General features: G+C 41.0%; 1 protein-coding gene across 1 annotated transcript in view; it reads left to right on the top strand.

Annotated features, from left to right (window-relative positions):
• olfml2a (olfactomedin-like 2A) overlaps window positions 1-21,869 on the top strand; it is a 34,730-nt gene extending 12,861 nt beyond the window's left edge. Inside the window, exons 2-8 of the mRNA XM_031300848.2 lie at window positions 629-892; window positions 1,593-1,700; window positions 3,120-3,296; window positions 5,289-5,535; window positions 11,773-12,063; window positions 13,736-13,921; window positions 18,616-21,869. Of these exons, the coding sequence (XP_031156708.1) occupies window positions 629-892; window positions 1,593-1,700; window positions 3,120-3,296; window positions 5,289-5,535; window positions 11,773-12,063; window positions 13,736-13,921; window positions 18,616-19,220 (1,878 nt within the window). The 3' untranslated portion in view covers window positions 19,221-21,869. The remainder of the gene's footprint in view (window positions 1-628; window positions 893-1,592; window positions 1,701-3,119; window positions 3,297-5,288; window positions 5,536-11,772; window positions 12,064-13,735; window positions 13,922-18,615) is intronic.
• Window positions 21,870-22,176: the final 307 nt, after the last annotated feature.

Below are 22,176 nucleotides of genomic sequence, written 5' to 3'. Positions count from 1 at the left end.
TATATTGACAACACAAAAAAAGGACCGAAAATATTTTCTTTGGATTTGACATTTGTTTAACAGATGTTGTTTGCACATCCTGCACTAATCCATACAGCCTCTTTTTTTTCTTCTTTTTTAATATTCTAAGTGTCCAACAACCAAGGCAAATTCCTTGTAAGTGTTACTTACATAAAGCACTGGGGCCAAAATACATCTGCTGCTACATTATGAACCCCCCCAGACCACTCAGGTCATCTGGGACACGTCTGCTTTCTGTCCCCAGAGTCAGAACTAAACAGGGAGAAGCAGCGTTCAGTTTTTATGCACCACAAATCTGGAACAAACTCCCAGAAAACTGCAGGCCTGCTGCAACTCTGTTCTTTTAAATCAAAGCTGAAGACTTATCTTTTTGTTGCTGCCTTTCTTTAAATAATTGTTTATTTCTCATACTGCACTATGACTTTTATTCTCGCATTTTGATCTGTTTTTTATATTGTTAACTTTAATGTTTTATGTAAAGCAAATTGCCTTGATGCTGATGTGCTATACAAATAAAGCTGCCTTTCTTTGCCTTGCCTTACATGGCAATAAATCCCTTCCTGATTCTGATTCTGACAAATGGGACAATTCACATTCTGTCTTCCAGATCTTTGGGGAGACAGAGCCTGTTCGGATGACGTCAGAAGGCTCAGACTGCCGCTGTAAGTGCATCATGCGGCCTCTAAGTAAGGATGCCTGCCTGCGGCTGCGGAGCGGCACTGTACGAGTGGAGGACTTCTACACGGTGGAGACGGTCAGCTCCGGATCCGACTGTAAGTGCTCGTGCACGGCCCCGCCGTCCTCCCTAAACCCCTGTGAGAATGAGTGGAAGATGGAGAAGCTGAAGAAACAGGCCCCCGAGTTACTAAAGGTGAGGAGCTGAGCTGCTAAATGTCGACTATTTTTCTGAGAATAGCATCTTTCAAAGGATTCTGATGGCATCAGTTATTGTTTGTACACAAATTAGACAATTACATCTCATATATATTTCCATAGTTCAGGATTATAAGGTTTAGGCGCAGCACCAAAGCTGTTTTAAAGCTGAATTAATGTAAAATCAGTGTCAGCACTCAGGCTGTAAAATGGAACTAAAAGAGTAGCAATCAGTGAAAGCAAAATTCCCGTTCAGTTTAAAAGCATAAAAGGTCATTTTTGAACTCTCTGTGACCTGGCTATAGTTGTATGTCATTGAACATCTTTTGTGAACACGTCAGCATACCCCTGCACATTTTTCACAGGCAGGAGAAGCACGCTATGTAGCCTATAAAACAAAAGGCAGTTCCAGATGTCTGACTCCACTTTAAACTTTACATTAAGCCAATACATCTCTGAAGGAAATGATTACATTGAAAAGGGAAGGTCTCAAATAATTAAGCTGGACTTTGAATGAACCCCAAGACTGTGAGCACTCAGTGTGGATGTCAATAGTGGTAATCAGAGCAAATGTTTTGGGAGGGCACTTAGGCTATTACTGCATTTGAACAGAGGCACATAAAGCTGTCAGGTTTTGTGTTCAGGAGATGGTGAATAATAACGCTAGTTTCTTCTCCTTTTATGGCACGAATGACCAGCTCCAATCCATGGTGGACCTACTGGAGGGAACACTTTACAGCATGGATCTGATGAAAGTCCACTCCTACATCAACAAGGTGGTGTCTCAAATGAACACCCTAGAAGAGGTAGGCAAACAACCAAACTCACGCACTTACTCATATGTATATCGTTATAATCGAAGAACCATTATCGAAAGGTGGTTTATAAGACTTTGCATTATGGGCTTTTGGTCCAGGGTTTCTGCAGGTTTCAACAAGTCAAATTTAAGACTCTTCAAAGGGTAACTACCGTTTTTTTCAACCCTATTTTCCTATGTTTTTGTGTCTAAGTGACTGATGGGAACAACAATCTTTGACATCGGTCCAGTATTAAACAAAATCGCTGCAGTCAGCAGCGGCGAAACAAGCTACAATGTAAGTTATTGGGCAATTGTGCAGCTTGTATTTACCTTCACAAAAGTGCTCATTTTGCCAATGACAGGCTCAGATTAATATTCTAAATGTCTGACAACATTATGGAAATGATCCCTTCAGAGATAGACCTTTAAAACCTCTTTAAGTCCTTAATGTTGAACCAGAAACAGCAATGAAGTCACTAGCGTTAAACCCACCAGACTCCATTTAAAAAAGCAATACTTTTAGCATGTATGGAGCCAACATATTTTCACATGTTAAACTATGTGTTTATTTCAAACAAAACTAGAGTTGTGATAGTTGGAATAGTGGAAAGACATCCCATAACGGCGTTTTATTTTGTTTCTGTTTTAGCGAATGTAATTTCACGGCTGTTTTTATGTTTTAAAAAAGGGATCTTACTGTTTAACAGAAAGGTCGACCTCCTTAGAAATCCTTTCAATAATGTTGTCAGACACTTAGGATATTAATCTGAGCCTGTCAGTGGCAAAACGAGCACTTTTGTGAAGGTAAATACAAACTGGACAACTGCCCTATTAACTTACATTGTAGCTTGTTTCGCCGCTGCCGACTGCAGCGATCTCGCTTAATACTGGACCAATGTCAAAGATTGTCGTTCCCATCAGTCACTTAAACACAAAAACATAGGAAAATAGGGTTGAAAAGAAAACGTGAGTTACCCTTTAAGACCTTTTTAAGACCTTTATGAATGAAATTTAAGACCTATATCACAACATAAAAGTACAACGAAATGCAGAGCCACAAAAGTACTTGCAAAGTAAATAAAATTATTAAAATTGAATAAAAGCAACATGGAGTAATAATCTGTACATATACAGCAAATTATATTCAGACTAGCGAAAAAAAGAAGTACAACACCACAGAATTAAAAAAAACAAAACATTGTAATGAGCATTAGAGGTAGTGCTACATGGACGTAGGAAAATTTAAGACCTGTTTAAAATTATTAAAGACCTAGAACACAATACTTTTGCAAATTTAAGAGTGTTTAAGGCCTAAAATTTCTATTTTCAAATTTGAGACTTTTTTAGACTTTTTAAGACCCCACTGAAACCCTGATGTCATTCAACGGATCGTGATTACTGTGATAATAGTGACATTCTCTTGCAGACAATCAAGACAAACCTCACGCGAGACAATGAATTTGTCCGAGACAGCATGACGAGCCTCACCAACCAGTTTAAGAGGTATGAGAACTACTCCAACATCATGATGAGCATCAAGAAGGAGATCTCCAGCCTCAGCCTGCAGCTGCTGCAGAAAGACTCCGCGGAGAGCAAAGCACAGGTTCGAAGAAACACTTTGGGTGCTGTTGTACAAACACGTTAGCATTACAGCAACTACTAACTGGTAGAATTGTAGCACTTCTACTAGTAGTTGTACTAGAAGCAGGGCTGGGCCGTATGGAGAAAATCAAATATCGCGATATTTTTGACCAAATACCTGGATAACAATATTGCGACAATATTGTAGGGTTGACTATCTGTGCTTTCACAAAATATTTTCACAATGAGATTTGTGATGAATAATAATCAGTAATGTGGATATAAGGACTAAGTGGGTAAAGGCAAATATTAGAACAACGAGATCAATCTGGAAAGTTCCAAAAATTACATCACTTCACTGTAATGCAGCCTTTAAAACCAAGAAGAGTAAGTTTATTTGTATAGCAATTATCACAGAGTCACTAAGTGCTTCACAGGCAAAATAAATACATACATTAAAACAGATCAATAGTCATAAAAAGCACAATAAATCATGATAAATCGTAGTAAAGCACAAAAGCATAAATACAAAATAATACAGTCAGCAATGTGGCTAAATGAACGCCTGACTAAAAAGATGCATCTTTAGCTGTTTTTTAAAAATATTTCAACAGCTGCAAGACAACCCTCATGTCATATTACGAAATCCCAAATCTAAGACGATATCTAGTCTCATGTCACAATTTTGATTTGTATTGATATATTGCCCAGCCCTAACTAGAAGTAATAGTAGTTGTAAGATTAGCAGGACATCACAGGTGGGTGTTTTGCTCTCAGTCACTGGCCTCACATATCACAGTCTTTGGTCTTAGCTTTTAGCATTGTGCAAGAATATTTTGCCTATAATATCTTTTATTTTATATCTGTTTATTTAAGAAGGGACAATGCACATTAATTAACATGAGCACTTGAGTCCAACACGTAAACGTGCCAGATTTAGCCATACAGGCTAATTTTCATCTGCAGTCCGTTGTAGGTGGATGCCATCAAAAGAAAACATACAAGAGCACATTAACCTATAAGCACACCCACACACACACACACACACACACACACACACACACACACACACACACACACATATGCACATAAACAACATTAGCAGTAAGCACAGACCCGTAAGCACATACAAGCTTTAAAGTTGTAATCACAACTTTAGCAAATAATGGAACATTTAAGCACATTTACTGTAAGCTGTGTCCTGGCCTGTCCCAATCACATTTCAAACGTTTCTCAATCCAAAGGACTGTACTGAGGGATCGCAGTTGCAACGCAGCTCAATCTCAAAACTGTTGGTACTTTGTCCTGTCTCTGACTCCAGTTAAGTAGTCTTAACTACAGCCCTTCTTTTAGTGCAGCTAGAACAGATGTCTACATTAATATATTACACTCTAAGAAATATCTGTGTATTAACAGTTATATGACTGTATATTTTAACAGAAATTGTCCATAGAACGTTCTTCACAGTTGTATTTTAGTTTTTTACATTTCAAATTGCATAATTTGTCCTTCAATAACTTTTGTCTGCCACGGAGGTTGGTTTTTTCACTTTTCTTGAAATTCTGGACCTTTTTTTCGAGGTTTTTGTCGCTTGCCACTTTTTCCGATGTTTTTGTGGCTTTTCCGGCGTTCGTTTCTTTTTTACGCATTTCTAAAAATGTGTGTATCTACATTTTAACTGTAGGTACACACATCATTTCCATTTTTTTATTACGTGGCAAAGTCCCATTAATGAGCTGCCAGTACCTTTTCTGTTAATTTACCGATTTATTTCTTAGAGTGTATATTAAGTAGTAGTAATAGTAGTATAAGCCTATGCATCATTTGTATGATAATATATATTCTGTTAACACACTGTGAGAAATCATCAGTAGATATATCGCATGTCACTTTTAAAGATCTTTTACACAGAAAGTACACTAGCAAAACACGCTCTTTCATTAGCATCGTCAACATATAAACCACAAGCCAATATTACCAGTTGTCCCGACATAACATAATGTCATGTTTACAGAACACTAATGATGAGAAAACCAAGGAGGCTGTAAAGGCACCCAACAAAAAGCCCCCTGCTGCCAAACTTGCACCAAAACAGCCCAAAGAAAAGGTCGTAAAGCCCAAGAAAGAGGTCATTAAACCTGGGAAGCCGGCCAAGCCTGACCCTACGGCCAAAGCCAAGGTGGTTGGCCACCAGCCTGGCGTGGTGAGGGGCATCACATACTACAAGGCTGCCAAGAACGACGAGGATGAGCACAGAGGAGGTGAGAGTCTTCAGCTTGGCCGGGACACACTGCATACTCTCCCTGCATAGTGGTGGGTTCGTAGAAAGCCACCCTCTGTAACCTAAAGTGAACAATGTGCTTGTACTTTAGCTGAGTTTGCACTCCCATCTGTGTGCGATCATCTGTGAGTGATCCACTGTGAGTGTTGAAAATTATCCACATTTGTTTCTTCAGCAACCTAATCTAACCCCGCATGACACTGGATCAGGATCAGCCAGCAGCCATAGAGTCATAAAGCCAGAGTCAAGATCTTTATAAACTGGATTTAGTTTCCAATAGAGGACAATGCAACGCTTTCCTGAGAATGTTGTTTTACGCAAGTGTAAGATAAGGCTGTGATTGTGTTGCAGACTTGACACTTAAGTGCAAGGCAATAAAAGAGGGAATCCATCGCTGTGTGTAGGGCTGAACGATTAATCATTTTCAAATCGAAAGATAGAAAGATCAAATAGATTTCCCCCCCAAATCTTTCAGCCCTAGCTGTGTGGCACACAAGGTCACCTCAATATAAGATATATTCCGGTGTTGTTTTTAGCAAAGCTGGCGCAGGATTGGATTGATGGTGTGCATTCAGCATGCAGGAAATCCAAATCTTTTATTGACAAAATACATGGAGCTGATGGAATGCTATCTCAATGGAGCGCTGCCATGTCCATGACATGCCTCAGCTTCACTCCTCACAACAATGAATGGGGACCCTTACCAATGCAGAGAAAACATTTCCTGCCTCCTTCCAATCCTCTTTAAATCTAGTTGAGTGAATAGGCATGCTGCGTTTGCACACGGCACACGCACATAATGCTGTCAGACCGTGTGTTCTGCCATGTATGTGAACCTCAGCGAGACCAGCCACCCTTGTCAAATCACTGAAACCAGTCGGCTGCATTTCCATAATCTCTGGCAAAGAGCAGGATGCAGGAACTTTTAATTCATCCTGCGAAGGTTGATACACCTTCCCGCTTTTTCCTAAAATGCCTCTTCAAATTTAGTGACAGTGACACACATTTTACAGGGAGCTGCCCAGTGTAACCACAGTTCTTTACTGTTGGCCACTTGCTGAATGGCACCTTGGCGCAAGTTGTAGGACAAGAGGAAATTGTTGAACACTCACTTAACCTGGCTACTTTTGCCAGCCTGCAAACTTGAGCAGAGGTCCTTGCAAAGTCTGAAAAAGTTGCCTTACCACTGCATGATAACACTGCAATAAGTGCAGAGTGGTTTGAAAAGTCTGCCCTGCATTACCATGCAACTAGAATGCAACGTTGACAATGATAAAAAGCAAACAATGTATTGTATATGTAAAAACCTAAAGAACCATTGTATTGTTTGGAAACTTGTTAGTTGTACTTGGTAATATAGCATAAATGATTTGACATATGGACTATAGTAGGCAAAAGAAACTATCATGGCACTTCAAAAACTAATCTTCATCACAGCATCACAATCTTTTAAAGGGGTCTTTGATCTGTGTAAAAGTAAAGTAACAAAAGTAATACAATATGTGTCCCATCTGCTTTACAGAACACAGATGGATGTCACTTATATTAACAATGATTTCATGTCCTCTTTCATGTAGTGTCCACGTAGAGTCATTAGCTACACTCAACCAGAGATAACAGATTTGTGTCTTTAGCTTTTATGGAAATAAGTGTTGCATTTAATTCCAGGTACAATTTAAAGCACCTTAATCAAAGACTTGATGGCTCTCTGAAACCTCCTACTGTCAATTGTGAAAAGAAAAAAAACAACTCTCAGAATATTGTTTCTACTCCCTCATCAGGTCCACGTGTTTAGTGTATGTGTTTTGGAAAGATGCACTGCTTATCTACCACTGCTGTGATCTCCCCACATCTGTCTGGCAGCACAGGAAATCAGAGTATGTGGACCAGAAGGAGAGCAGACTCTCTCTCTGCTAGGATTATATTTGATTTAGCCTGCTGTCTTTTTTTCTTCTTCTTTTTTTATTTTTTTTATTTTTTACAGCAGACCAAGTGACTAAGCCTAAAAACAAGCCTGAAACAAAACAAAAAAGAAGCAAGCGTTTAACCAATATGGGTTTATGATTTAAAATAAAGAATTATGCACATTTTCCAGTTTTCAGTTTTACTGAATGTTATCCTAAGCCTCTGCAACAGTGTTTAGAACATCAAAGGACACTAAAGGCTTCAGTATGATTAAAACAAACACAATACAACATATTGTCCAACCACGTCTAAAGGCAAAACTGGTTACCTGTGGCCCCACTCAAAGGCAGGGTGAAAAGAGGTGAGATACAGTTAATCGAGCAAATGGAGATAACGTAGCTCTCAGACAGTCTCTCCTCAAAGGCATTGACGGTGTTGCACTTGATTGTACAACACAGTCACATTCCCAACTCGTCATATACTAACACTTGGTCAGGACCCCTTTGGCGTCACCTTTAACACTCTGGGTACTCTTTAGCATCATTTTTTAACGCGCCTGTCAGGACCCTTTAGCGTCACTTTTTGACACTCTTGACCAATCACTGCATTAAAATTCAAGAGTCGCCAATTTTTAACCCTTGTGAATCGAGTTATCCGGCGGGTAGTCACGGACCTCTGGGTACTGGCACCATGCATGTACAGCAGTACAGAAAATCGGCAGACTTTCCCTTAAAAGTCTCATATGGTGACATTTATACTTAAATCTGTACCGTTTATATGTGTCTATTAAACACTTAAGCCCGGTTCACACGGGACGATTTTAAAATTGTCGGCCGATTTTCCAATCCTGAGAGACCCCACACACGGCGATAAAAAATCACGGGTCCAACAGTTTTGGTCGTACAGTGTGTGGTGCGCAGCACACGGCAAAATCAACACATCACACACAAACTGATTTGACTCCCGAGCATTCCCAGGTCAGACGGGAAATCTCGCAAAATCCCTCGAGATCAAACGTGACTTCAAGTAAACAATCATGGCGGACGAAGAGGATGCAGTGGCGATAGTTTGTAGTTGGTTTGCAGCGATGGTCGAAGAAGTGGAGACAACGCGAGCATGGACTATACTTGCTATACTTATCTCCGACGTCCACCGGACTTTCTGGTGCGCCATGCCGCCGGCTGTTTTGATTTTGTTTCCCGGTGCTTTCCTCGCCGCCTCGTCACCTCGCTTTCTGATTGGCTACACGCCACAGTCCACAGGCTGCGTGCTCGTTTGTCCCCGGGGGACACCACACACGAGGAGAAATCGGGCCAAATAAATCCAACATGTTGGATATCCCCGATTTGAGATCGGAGCGTTCCCGACGTCCTTCCGAGCAGACGAGAGCAGTCTTAACACACCACACACGGCAGGAATATCTGATCAGATTATTTTACGATAATCGGAGCATCCTTTAAGATTGTCGGAAGGGGTGAATCGGGGCTAAAATCGGCCTAATTATCCTGCCGTGTGAACCAGGCTTTAGATAATGGAGTTACCAAAAACAAAAGAGTTGAGTTGATTTTCCCACCCTTTTCTGAGTCTTTTTTCTCCCCTCCCACAAATGCTCGGATTCGCTGCTAGACGGAATGTTCAGCCCACTACTAATTCATATTCATGAGCAGAACAGTCTGATTGGCTAACGCTAGCGGTAGCTAGCAAGCTTCGGTTGGCAAGGTGAAAGCTTTATCGTCTATTATATATTATATAAATTGGACTATAATTTGATAAAAAACAAAACAAAATCAACATCATGCTGTGTTGAAGAAGACTTAAACCTAACAATTAAGGCCATGAACTCATTAGGAAAACATTTATTGAGGTAATAAATAAAGTGAGAAGTAGGGTCATTTTCTCATATATAGAAACAGACTTCTATTTGCAACCAGTGGAGTCGCCCACTCCTGGAAATTAGATAGAATGCAGGTTTAAGGGACTTCCGCATTGGCTTGACTTTTCAGGCCCGGAAATTGCTGCTTGGAACGGTCACAGATTCCTACGGTTATTCCACCTTTAAGTAGGTAATTGTTGGATTGTCAGCTTCAGAAATTGTCAAGAGAGAGATAGTCAAGTTGTTATAAATGTTGGTGTTGTTTTGTTGCCACTTTTCAATGGGATTGTAGATGCATTTAGTTTACAAATCTGTAGGTCTCAGCCTTTTTATTGTGAAAAATGATTTTAATGAACATTGTTTCTCCATTAAGAAAGTTGTTACAGCTAATAGACAGCAGAGCAGCCTGGGTTAGGAAGGAAAGAGGAGAAAGAAGATCAGAGAAGAGGAAGGAAGTTAGTGTTCTCTTTGTTCTGCACACAGCACACTATAATGTCTCCTGCTGTCAAGGAGCCATATATGGTGAATGAAATGTTTAAAAGAAATAATTTTAAGACAATTTTGAAACATTATCCCCCCACACCACTGGATCAACATGCCCTAAAGTGTAACATCGTCCTAACAAGAAGTAGCATATGCATTTTGAATGAAAACTAGCTTTATAGAATCGTATTATCAGTAGTGGAAAGTAACTAAGTACATTTACTCCAGTACTGCACTTAAGTAAAAATGTTGAGGTACTTTTACTTTATTTGTGTCTTTTCTTTTCATGCCACTTTTCTACTTTTCTGAGAGAAATATTGTACATTTTACTCCACTACATTCATATGACAGCTTTAGTTACTAGTTACTTTACAGATTAAGATTTTTGCACACAAAACAAATGTAGTTTATGAAATATGATGTTTTATTATAAACTAAACCCAACAATACAACAACCTACAAGTCCAGCTGAAATGATTAGATGATTAACCACTTAGTTGATTTGCAGAACTGTTTTAATCGTTTCCAGTTTCTAAAATGGGAGGATTTTTCTGCATTGAATACTTTTACGTTTAATATTTTAAGTACATTTTCCTGATGATACTTACATACTTTTACTTAAGTAACATTTTCAATGCAGGACTTTTACTTGTAATAGAGTATTTTTTACAGTATCAGAATTAGAATCAGAAAAGCCACAGTTTTGCCACAGTAAGTTACACGTACGTGGAATTGCCTTGGTATTTGGTGCATACATAAACATTAATAAGAATAAACAATAAATACCGAAACATAAACAAATATATACAAAATAGCTGTTTAGCATAGAAAAAGGAGGCCAAATAGGTTGAGTGCTTAATGTAAAAAAATATATAGTAACGGCAGTGGCGCCGGCAAGATTCTATTTCATAGTACCAGAAATGAGCTGTTCTTAAAATATTTAATGTGTATGAGAGCGTGCTTTTATCACATCATAATGAACAGATCATAATAATATTTCACTGAAGTGTTTTGAAAGAGAGAGAGAGAGAGAGAGAGAGAGAGAGAGAGGTGGATGCGCTCAGAGCAGACAGCTGACGGTGAGCCTGTATGGAGATATGAATAACATGATTTTTCTGTGTGCCATGTAAACATCATATCCTGGAAATTATCAGAAAACTTGATAAGCCTCTTAAAGGTGCCGTAGGTAGGATTGTGAAGATCCAGGACTTAGCCAAAAAAACATCGACAACTTCTCAGACCCTCAGTCTCTTAAGCCCCTCCCCCCACAAGGGAGAATGAATACGTGTGCGTGAGCAGTGATTGTCATGCAGTTAGACACCCCCCCCCCCCCCTGGCCCTGACTGGTGCATCTGAACAGGGAGCTGTGGATTTTTGCAAATCGCACTACAGGCTGTAGGTGGTGCCAGAGGAGCCAGATTTTTTTTTAATTACCTGCTTCATGTAGTTCTACTCGAACAACGGGTCAGTTTCAGCAAATATGACAGAAAGTTAGTTTTATAAGGCTTACCTACTGCACCTTTAACCGCAATATTCATGTCCATGTTAACACACATGATTCAAACAACAACAACATGCTATAGCTCCGTCCGTGGGTTCAGCGATACTCAGCATCCAGCAACCAGTTTATCTATGGATCGAGTCATAAAAATGAACATTCTGATTAATAGTAGATGGGTTGTTGGAGAAAATCAATACTGTTAACAGAGCAGAAAGCAGAACAGAGCTGCTGTCGGCTGCTGTTCCTCTGTCCATTTACACATTGTTATTAGATGCGTTGCACGTCTCACAGAAAAGAATGTACGCTCAGTGCGTACAGGATTATGGCTTCCGGCGCCACTGAGTACTGGTATTAGTAATTTTACTTGACGTTAAGGATCTGAATACTTCTTCCATCACTGCTTATTCTTCTCAATAGTCTGGCCTAACTCTGTATGTCTCTCTCCCCCCCCCCAGACCATTCTGCCAAAACGTACACAGTCCATCACATCACGGAAAACCAGTCAGAGGATGGAGGAGCTGAAATGGTTCTGGAAACCATGGAGGCCACTGTGGCCAAACCCATTGCCACCACTGCTGTTCCCACCACCACTACAACTACTACTACCACCACCACAACTACCACCACTACTACACCCACTACCATCACTACACTAAGTACACCAGCATCTGAAAGACCAGCTCCGACCATTGTGCTGGTGCTGGACAACTCCAACAACAACAGTCGGCCCACCCTCCACAGAGCAGGTATGCGCTAAATACTAGTATAGTCATGACCACCTAACTTGAGAGTGTATGGAGACACTTTAGAGAGACTTTTTGGGGATGAGATCAAGGCAAGACCAAGACCAAGGCGAGGCCAAGTCAAGACCAAGACCCAAACCATTGCCCACACTGCATGACACACTTCAAAATCAAAGGCCTTCCTCAAATTGATCTGAAAGATCCACATTCCCATAAAAACACTCACAGAAAACAAATGAAGATTTCTCCTCACTACCTCTTTTTTTGCTGTGTGTGTGTGTGTGTGTGTGTGTGTGTGTGTGTGTGTGTACCATGTTAAATGCCTTGTTAAAGGTGCTCTAAGCGATGTTGGGTGATGTTGACGATCGAAGTATTGTCAAACAAAACTGAGGCTAGCTCGCCCCTCCCTCCTGATCACGTCCCCCACCCCTAAATCCTTCTTGTCGGTTATTGGCTGGAACACTGGAACACTGTTTGTTATGTTTCGTGGGTGCAGGTTGGCGCAGTTTGTTTTTGTTGCCGTTTGTGGAGCCTGGGCTGTCCACAGAGACCGCGTTTTTTTTACAGTGTGTTCAGGGGACAGGCAGCTAGCGGATAGTGAGGAGATGTTTGCTGTATGTGACAACAAACGTGATATGCCTAAAAAACGCATGACATCACTTAGAGCACCTTTAAAATAACCAAAATGCATTGCAGAGGTAATTTTATGTGTGGAAATGTTCCTTTGTTTTATGCAACACGCCTTTTCTTTGTTTTACCATCCACCTAACTTTAGGTATCCACAATTTTTTAACCGTAGATTTGACTGACATCTCCTCCCAGACAGCCACAGCTTCTTCTCCTCCTGTCTCCCGCGTTTACTTTCTTGGAGGGTGTGTGAATGGGGGGCAGGGGAGGGGTGACAGCAGTTGACAGCTTGTGACAACAGTTACAAAAATGACTTCAAATTATTTCTAACTAGAAATGGGTAAAGTTATTGGTTGCATTTGTTGCAGGAAATTTTACATTAAGTCACAATAATGATGTTAACACATAAATCAGAAAAATATGCACAGGCAATGTCCCCGCAGTTGTGGGCTTGACCGGACATGACACACACACGCACGCACGCACGCACGCACGCACGCACGCACACACACACACACACACACACGTAATACAATCCTGAGTATTCTTTAGATAGATAGATAGATAGATTTTTATTGATCCCAAAAATGGGAAATTACAGTGTTACAGCAGCAAAATATCAGACACACAGCACACATACAGAATATACATGAAATAATAGGATACAATATACATGAAATAATAAATAGGATAAAATACAAGAACAAATATTTAAAATGTATACAAGTTGGGAATAAAAAAGGAACTACTTCTTTGTCTGAGTCTGAGACAAGACCGAATAAAAATGTGGTCATTATGAGACAGAGACCTTCAAAAAGTGGTCTTGAGACCAAGACCGAGCTTGAGTACTACAACACCGCTAAATACCCCTCTGTGATTAAGCTCAGTATTGTGTTGCAGGCTGCGACTGCAGTGACAGAGGCCAATTTAGCAGCAGAAAAGCGTGTAGGTTCACTCTGCCAAGAAATGTATCTGCGTGAAATCGATTTAAGCCCATGTTAATTCTCTCCCATGCATACACATTGAATGTGCTGCTTGTTTCTTCCAGGGAAGATCCTTAACTGTGAAGGGACTCTAGCATCCATTGACCAGCCAGAGAAGCAGCACAGTTATGGGCGCAACGAGGGAGCCTGGATGAAGGATCCCCTGGCTAAAGACTCCAAGATCTACGTCACTAACTATTACTATGGCAACAACTTGGTGGAGTTCCGCAACCTGGAAAACTTCAAGCAAGGTGTGCTTATTGTACCAACAAAATGTGACAAATGTATTGTACATGATCAAACAGTGTCTTGCTTTATTTTAACACAGCAAATGCCCCATTACTGAATAGACCACTCCAGTACAATGGTCATTATACACTATGACCAGTCTATTCTTAGGCAGTTGTAGTCCTGACGTGTTACAATTTTGAGGAGGCGGACAACAGCTATGATATGGCCTATAGCAGATGTTTTTTAATTGTGAGGCAAGGCTCCCTAAGGGTGGTGCAGTAAAGTTGAAGGGAGGGGAGGCCCAGACGGAGAATCGTGAGGCAAAGATACTGCATGAGATCAGCAGTGGTTGTGATACACAACTCCTGGAGGCAAGTACAGTACTTTAAGTAGCAAAATGAAATGTTTGAGCAATGAAATGAAATGAGCAAGGGAGGAGGCTTTCTTGATTCAGTTTGAGGGGTTTTACAGTATCAGACTTTGAAAACTCTGGTCTACACCATAGCTTTGAAGCCTAAGCACGTGCTCTAGTCTCGCATTGCCAGACCTTACTCCACAGCGCTGCAAAGGAAGGTCTGGCTAGTTCACACAGCATTCCGGGATGGGAGAAAAATGTGCTCTGGTTTATTGGCATTTCTTTAAACCAATCACAATCGTCTTGGGCGGCGCTAAGCCCTGGACACAATGACGATGCCTCTTCAAAATAGCCTCGGGAAGGAACTTGTTTTGGTGGAACGTGTACGTTCCAAAGTTGTTTTAATCGTGCAACAGAAAACTCAGATTGGACAGATAGTCTAGCTAGCTGTCTGGATTTACCCTGCAGAGATCTGAGGAGCAGTTAACCATAGTCCTTATGAATCGACCAAAGTTTAGAATGCCAACATAAAGAAAGCAGAAGGTGTGGGACATGCATGCGAAATGAGGGACATCCGGCAGAATTTCCTGCGGCACCTGAACAATTCTGGAAGTGGAACGTCGTCGATATAGACTATACGTGCTTTAACCCCTCAGCCCACAACCAAACCTTCTCAGTCTGAAGCGCACATTATCCTTTCCTTGTCCGAATAGCAAATGGGATCTGGGTTGCATGTGCGTTCACTGTCTGCATCCGCATCCTATTTGGTGTTTATTTGGGCCTTTTGAAAATGAAATATACTTACAGGTACATTTTCTTCTTGGTCAAAAGTTAAGAATAACCTTATTAATAGCCGTAGCTAAACAGCCAAAATGTTAACTCCCACACCCTTAAATATAATTTACACAATACACTTTTGTCTCTCAAACAGCAATTATCCATCAGCCCACAGTCTGTATCATGACATCCTTGAACTTTTACAGAGACCTAGTTGGACAACTAAAATAAAAATGTGGCCCCTCTGGCCGGCTCTTTTTCTTGCACACAAACCTGTATGGATTCATTTGTACTCATATTACTGTACAAACTCAAACACTCCTGTGTAACCACATCTAATCCACTTAGAACAACACACTGAGGCCATTACTAAGCAATGGCACAGTTGTCCAATCAAACAACCATATCTGTCCTTAACTGGAGACGTACTGTAAGCCTGGGTTAATCTCCCTTAGAGATGGGGTGAGAAGCTCAGTCATCCGTGAGGAACTCGGAGTAGAGCCGCTACTCCTTTGCGTCGAAAGGAGCCAGTTGAGGTGGTTTGGGCATCTGGTAAGGATGCCCCCTGGGCGCCTCCCTAGGGAGGTGTTCCAGCCACGTCCAGCTGGGAGGAGGCCTCGGAGAAGACCCAGGACTAGGTGGAGGTATTATATCTCCAACCTGGCCTGGGAACGCCTCGGGATCCCCCAGTCGGAGCTGGTTAATGTGGCTCGGGAAAGGGAAGTTTGGGGTCCCCTGCTGGAGCTGCTGCCCCCGCGACCCGACTCCGGATAAGCAGAAGATGGATGGATGATGGATGAAGTAGCACAACATGAAGCTATCTCTGTTTAGCTAGCTCAAGATTTAGGGCTAAGAAATGACCGTTATATAGAGACAGGAAGCATCATGAGGCCGGAATAATAATCAATGATCATAATAGACATTAATAATAGACATTTTGACATGATTTTTTATGATTTTGGGTGGGTCAGCAGCTTCATAAGAGGTTTTATTTCAGTGTTTACAGACTGACCCATATCTTCCCTTGAACATCTTTCGCATCACCTAACTCAAAACACCATTATTGTCCCAACACACTGGTCTAACTCTAGTATCACCCTGTTTTAATGCATAGCTGTGTTTTCACTAATACCATTGATGACATTGATTCATGTTGATTATCCGATGAGCTCTGTGAGACTGATGAGATCTGTGGAATGCAGGTCGTAGTTGTTTCATGGCTCCAGTGGGTGGGAAAATCAACTTCTTTCACATCCAAATCAACTGAGGAATTGGATTACACTCTCTAAGAGAGTCAAGATTATCTCCCCTTGTAGGATTTAGCTTGTTGATCTAGATGTGTTTGGACAATGGGCTTTCTAAATGCACTTACATGTGATGCATCCTGCAGTGTGGTGAGCTCACAGCTGTGTGCGGATGACTAGATTTTTGGAGTGCTGGTGATGCCTGCTGTTCCCTGTGCTCTGGCCTTTCCTTTGAACTGGGCACAGCGGAGAGGGATTACGAGTGTGGGCTGGCCTTATAGATGGGGATAGTGGCGGTGGGGTGGGAGTGTACTATTGCACGTTGTTTTTGTCCTTCACTGGGCTTTCCATTTATTATCATTATCTAAATCGCACTTCCTGAGGTTGGAAGGTTAGAATAGCAGATAGGATGTGATTAGAAAATTACACCTACAGTACACAGAGTGTTTGTTCAGGAAGGAACTACTAAACAAACTGTTTCACTGTCACATGAAGCATGTGTGTGTGCACAGTCTGGCATTGTAAAAACATTTTTCATTTCTACACAAATAGCTAGCTACCAAGCTACATGCATGAAAAAGAAAGTATGGATGAGCTTGACACAGCTGTACAGGCTGTTGAAAGTTAACTTACAGAAATAACAAATCTTAAATCAGCATAGTTTTGTATTGTCTTGGAAAGCATTTAGTTAACTCCAAGCAACTACAAATGGTGATGACTGAAAATGGCATTGGTGGGATGAATATGCTACTCGCTACTGATCAACTAGGGCAACACTGACTACACCGCCTACCATGATTTACTATGATCACAAATAAGGACGAAGTGAACGCAGCCGTATGGGTACGTTGAGCATTGACATGAACCCAAAAGACAACCCAAACCAAAAACAAACCCTATTGGCTGTGAAGACAAAGAGCTAGCACTGCAACTCCAGCCATCTTAAAAAGGAATCACAAGGCAATCATGCAGACTGGATTCAGGTGTGGCTGATTCTCCTGCTACACCTTGCCATTCGGACTGCCTCCTAAACAGCTGCAGGGAAAAATACCCGAGAGCCACACACAGAGTGGGAGGGTCATCACAAGCATAAATGAGCCTTTACCAATTGTTAAATGTATTCAGAGCATGGATTTAACTACCATTAACCAAGAAGCAATTGAACACATAGCTAGCTAGTTGACCTGAATCTAACAACCTCCCGACTTGACTTCCTTAATGGAGCATCGTGGCCAAGACATTTTTCAGAGTAAGGGTGTTGTGTGCTAGCGAGCTAACTATAAAATAAATAAAGCCAACAATGCTGACTCTAATATTGAAATCTTCTGACTGTGGTGAACTTTACAGAAACACCATGTCACAAAACCTAAACCTGTCCTGTGTTTAAGTATGAATATGTGTGTTTCTAGAGATTGAGGGAGTCTAGGCTGCTTCATGATAAGGGAATGTTGTGTCTCCTTTTGAAGGTCGACGGAAACAGGGTAAAGGGGGGACTCACACACACCTTAGCCTATTTCCCAGAGAGAGATAGACTGAACTTGCAAAGCAACAAGATTTGTGTGAGCATCTGTGTTTGCGGTGTTTATGTTATGGTGCCATCATTATTTTTTGGAAAACCCAAACCTGACAGCTTCAGCAGGAGATACAGTGTATGCCTCTTTGAAAGACACAGACATTCAAGAGTTGGGATGGCACTACATGAGACACTGTGGTTAAACTGTACTGCTTAATCCTAAAGAGAGAGTTCATTAAATGCTTCTGTGTAAGTCATCAAAGTCTCCCGAAACCTTCTTCACGTATCCAGAGTCGAGCTGCTCCTGATTTTTCCACAACACTGACTAGCTAATTAGCTAGGTATCAGAAGTGTTTATCAGTGTTTTAAGCCCCCAACATCTCCTTCCAGGCAGCGCTGCCTGGAAGGCACTAGGATTAGGCAATGGTTAGGGTTGGGGTTAGGGTTAGGTGCCTTGAAGTCAACGGTCGCAGTGCTGCCTTGAAGGAGACGTTGGGGGGCTTAAAACACCATCGAGCATCAGAAGTTGATGTGACATTTTTAGCAGAAGTGGGATTACAAAGGTGGAAGATAGAAACTATTAAAAGAAGGTGGGGCAGAATAAAGTGAATACATTCTGACTTTTTTTGGAGCCACAATGGAGCAGCCACTGGTGATCACAGACACTTTCACATTGGCAGTTATTGTCCTTAATGTAGGCAGTTGCATCTGAGGTGAAACAGTGGTCCATAGAGAATGTGTTCATTGGTGAATGAGAACAGTGTATTCACCCATGCTTTATAATAAATAATAATAAAGCTAATGTAATATTCTTGTTTATCGTAGGCCGATGGAGCAACCTCTTCAAACTGCCTTACAACTGGATAGGCACAGGCCATGTGGTTTATAATGGAGCCTTCTACTACAATAGAGCCTTCACCAAGAACATCATCAAGTATGATCTGAGGATGCGATATGTGGCGGCCTGGACACTGCTGCATGACGTGGTTTACGAGGACACCACCCCCTGGAAATGGAGGGGCCACTCGGACATTGACTTTGCAGTGGACGAAAGTGGCCTGTGGGTGATCTACCCTTCCATTGACTACGACTACAACCAGCAAGAGATGATCATCATCAGTAAACTGGATCCTGGAGACCTGTCGTTGAAAAAGGAAACAACCTGGAGAACAGGCCTCAAGCGAAACTCCTACGGAAACTGCTTCATCATCTGTGGTGTCTTGTACGCCGTCAATGTGTACAACCAAAAGGAAGGTGAGGTGAACTATGCTTATGACACCCACACCAACACTGAAGCCATCCCACGCCTGCCATTCACCAATGAGTACTCCTTCACCACCCAGATTGACTACAACCCCAAAGAGAAGGTTTTGTATGCCTGGGACAATGGCCATCAGCTCACATATCGGGTAAACTTTGTCGACCAGTGAGCACAGCTAGTTTGTGCTACAGATCAGGTCATTGTATGCCTGCCAGTATGGCACCTAAATAAAAAGATACTCAGTATTTGACAGTCTAGAAGCAGCCATATTGGACTCAGGATGACAGATAAACCTACACCAGCCTTCCAGAACTAATGCACACTATTCAAACACCTGACCTCACAGTGTACCAAAAATACATATCTCAAATGTGTACTGGGATGTGACTGTACAATATGTCAATAGAATGGAAAATGAACAGTGAAAATAATCTCACAGGTTGAGTTAAGACTCATCGGGCAGATTTTAGGAAAGCAAAGAGATTTCTTTATATTTCATTTATGAAATGTCAGCAGGCTGGCTAACTAGCAGACAGATATAGCTATAAATGGTTAGTTTTAAATTGACATAGCATGTGTTACATCATCTGTTACGGTGGATTTTGTGTCCAATTTGTTTTACAGTGGAGTCACTTAACGACCACTATAGACAGAAGACATGATTACAGTGTCCAATAACTCTTTAAACGTATATTTGGACTTCTGAGTGTTGTATTAAAAGAGACAGGAACATCAGCTAATGAGACAATATTTATTTTTTTAAATTGCTACCAAGACGCATATTGAAGAAGTGAAATAGTCAAGAGTCATTGAGACTATATCGTCCTGTGGAAAGAGAAAAGAAGAGAGTTCAGTCAGAGACACTTAAGAATGTCGAGAAATTGACCATACAGTATGTGCAATTGGGTTAGATATGGCGGAAAAGGCTCTGCTCTTTGAAGGAACTCTTAAAGCATCCAAGCAACAATTAGGACAATACTGGGAGAACTAATCTCCCCTGACATACCCCCACATAGATGAACTTTAAATCACAGTGAAGTCAGTGAAACGTCATTAAATGAAGTTAACTGTTCACACAATACAGTAACGTGAGCTATTTAAATAAGCTGGACACATGGTTAAACGTAATTAGCTCTTACCAGTGGATCGCTGTGTGTACTTCGTCCATAGCAATCGCGCCGATTGGTCTTAAAACGTACCAGTTAGAGAGCAAATGTCGTAAACATTTTCTTTGTAAATCTTCACAATCATTCCCTGAAAGAACTAAGCATGCTTGCCTTATTGCACGATCCAAAATGTCTTCAAAACTTGCCATTTTCAGCGTGTAGCTTGCTAGCTTGAAGTTTGTTGTTGTTTCCCGATACAAACTGAGTTTGAGAACGGCAGCACACAGAGAGTGGAAGGGGATTGACATCTGGCGCATGAGTCACGCGCGGGATGTCAGGCCATTATCCTGGAGAAGTACTTACATTAATCCAGACTAACCAGTGGCAAACCGCCTTGACAGCGCTGATTTTTGAGGACAGGAGAGTCCAAAACGGAGGAAGCTATCTAATGTATTAAGCTGTGTTTCATCAACTTTTATTACCCTCCTCTTCCAGAGTATAAACTGCTCCCCGAAACAGACAATTATGAGACAAGAGTTGATGGTACAATGTATTGGTCTGTTAGCGGCTAAGAGCTATTGTGACAATAATATAAGCAAGTTAAACAGCAAAGCTACACAGTCTTGTGAATAGTCACTATTTCAGCAAGCTTCTAGCTCTGACGATTTCATGAGGACATGTGGAGGAACTTCCCTTCCCAGTTATTGAAGGAAATGCAGTGTAAGACATTTGTATTTACCTTCAATATTCAGCCACGTTTGCTGTCACTAAGTTTGAACTCTTCAGTTTTAAGTTAGGATAACCTAACTAGCTATAAGTAGCTAACCTGTTAGCTAACGTAGCGTGGCTAGATTTAGCAACCATCATCAGGCTTCCTAATGTTAGATATCCCGTGTTTTATGGCTTCAAATATTTTTACACAGCGAGTTTTACTTGGCTCCAACCCCCATCATTTAACTCAATCAATGAGATTATTTCTGCCTCCAGAGTAGTTCTCCTTCTGGGAAATGTTTGTATAACTAAACTATCAACTATTTTTTTTTCATTTGCCCATCTACTCCATCCTATCACCAAGCACTTTGATCATTGATTATTATTCCGGCCTCATGCTTCCTGTCTCTTTACCATTGATGTTGTTTTGAGGGATGTGTTGAATATATTATGAACCCCAAAAACAAAACAATGTACACAATTGTCTAAGCTTAAGATTTTTTTTTAAATATTTACATGAATTCATTTGACAATATAATACCACTTTTTTTTCTAATTTCCATGCATCTTGTTGAATTTCTATGTTGTTGTATTCAAATATGCAGCTTTCATCATTAATAGCAATTGCCTAACCACTACATTTGTCGTAATTGAGTATTTGAACATTATTACCTGAATGGAAAATAACAAACGTGATCATGCTTATACGAAAGGTGCACTGTACCATTAGCTGTGCCATCTTCAGTAATGAACACCATAAACCATGAAAGTTTTTTATTTGTGATAATGACTGACCGTACCGTGTGAGCACATAATGAAGTGGTGAAGTTGCTTTAAAACCAATGAGGTAACTCTTACAGCACTTCGTAGTGTTGTTTTGGTCTTCTACACCATTAACGATTCACAACCACATTAGCTTGTTCTTTAATTATCAGGAGTGTTTTGTTAAGTTTATTCATAAAAAGGCATGCTGATTGCAATAAAGTATTTTTTTTCAATTGCAAGGTCTTCATACAGTATATAAATAATAATGTCATAAAATGCAACACTTGAAACCAGCTGTTTGTGTGTCCGTGCTATGAGAAGAAAATTCCATAAAAGTCTGTTGCAAGTCTTACAGTATAAGTCAATCCGCAGTGACTCGCCTTGCCCAGCTCGTGTTGAAGGGATGATGACTCAGATCTTCTGATTTCTGGATTACAAAGCTCTTATGAGCTGGTTTTTCTGGGGTAAAGGTCACCATGCTCTGCTTGATCTCAATCCCAAAATACACTCAAAGGAGCTGCATTTGGACATGGCTGCCTCATT

This window comes from Sander lucioperca, chromosome 2, assembly GCF_008315115.2.
Source record: "Sander lucioperca isolate FBNREF2018 chromosome 2, SLUC_FBN_1.2, whole genome shotgun sequence".
In the NCBI taxonomy this organism is placed as follows: domain Eukaryota; kingdom Metazoa; phylum Chordata; class Actinopteri; order Perciformes; family Percidae; genus Sander; species Sander lucioperca.
Note: the sequence above shows the minus strand (reverse complement) of the source record. Positions and strands in the feature narration are given on the sequence as shown.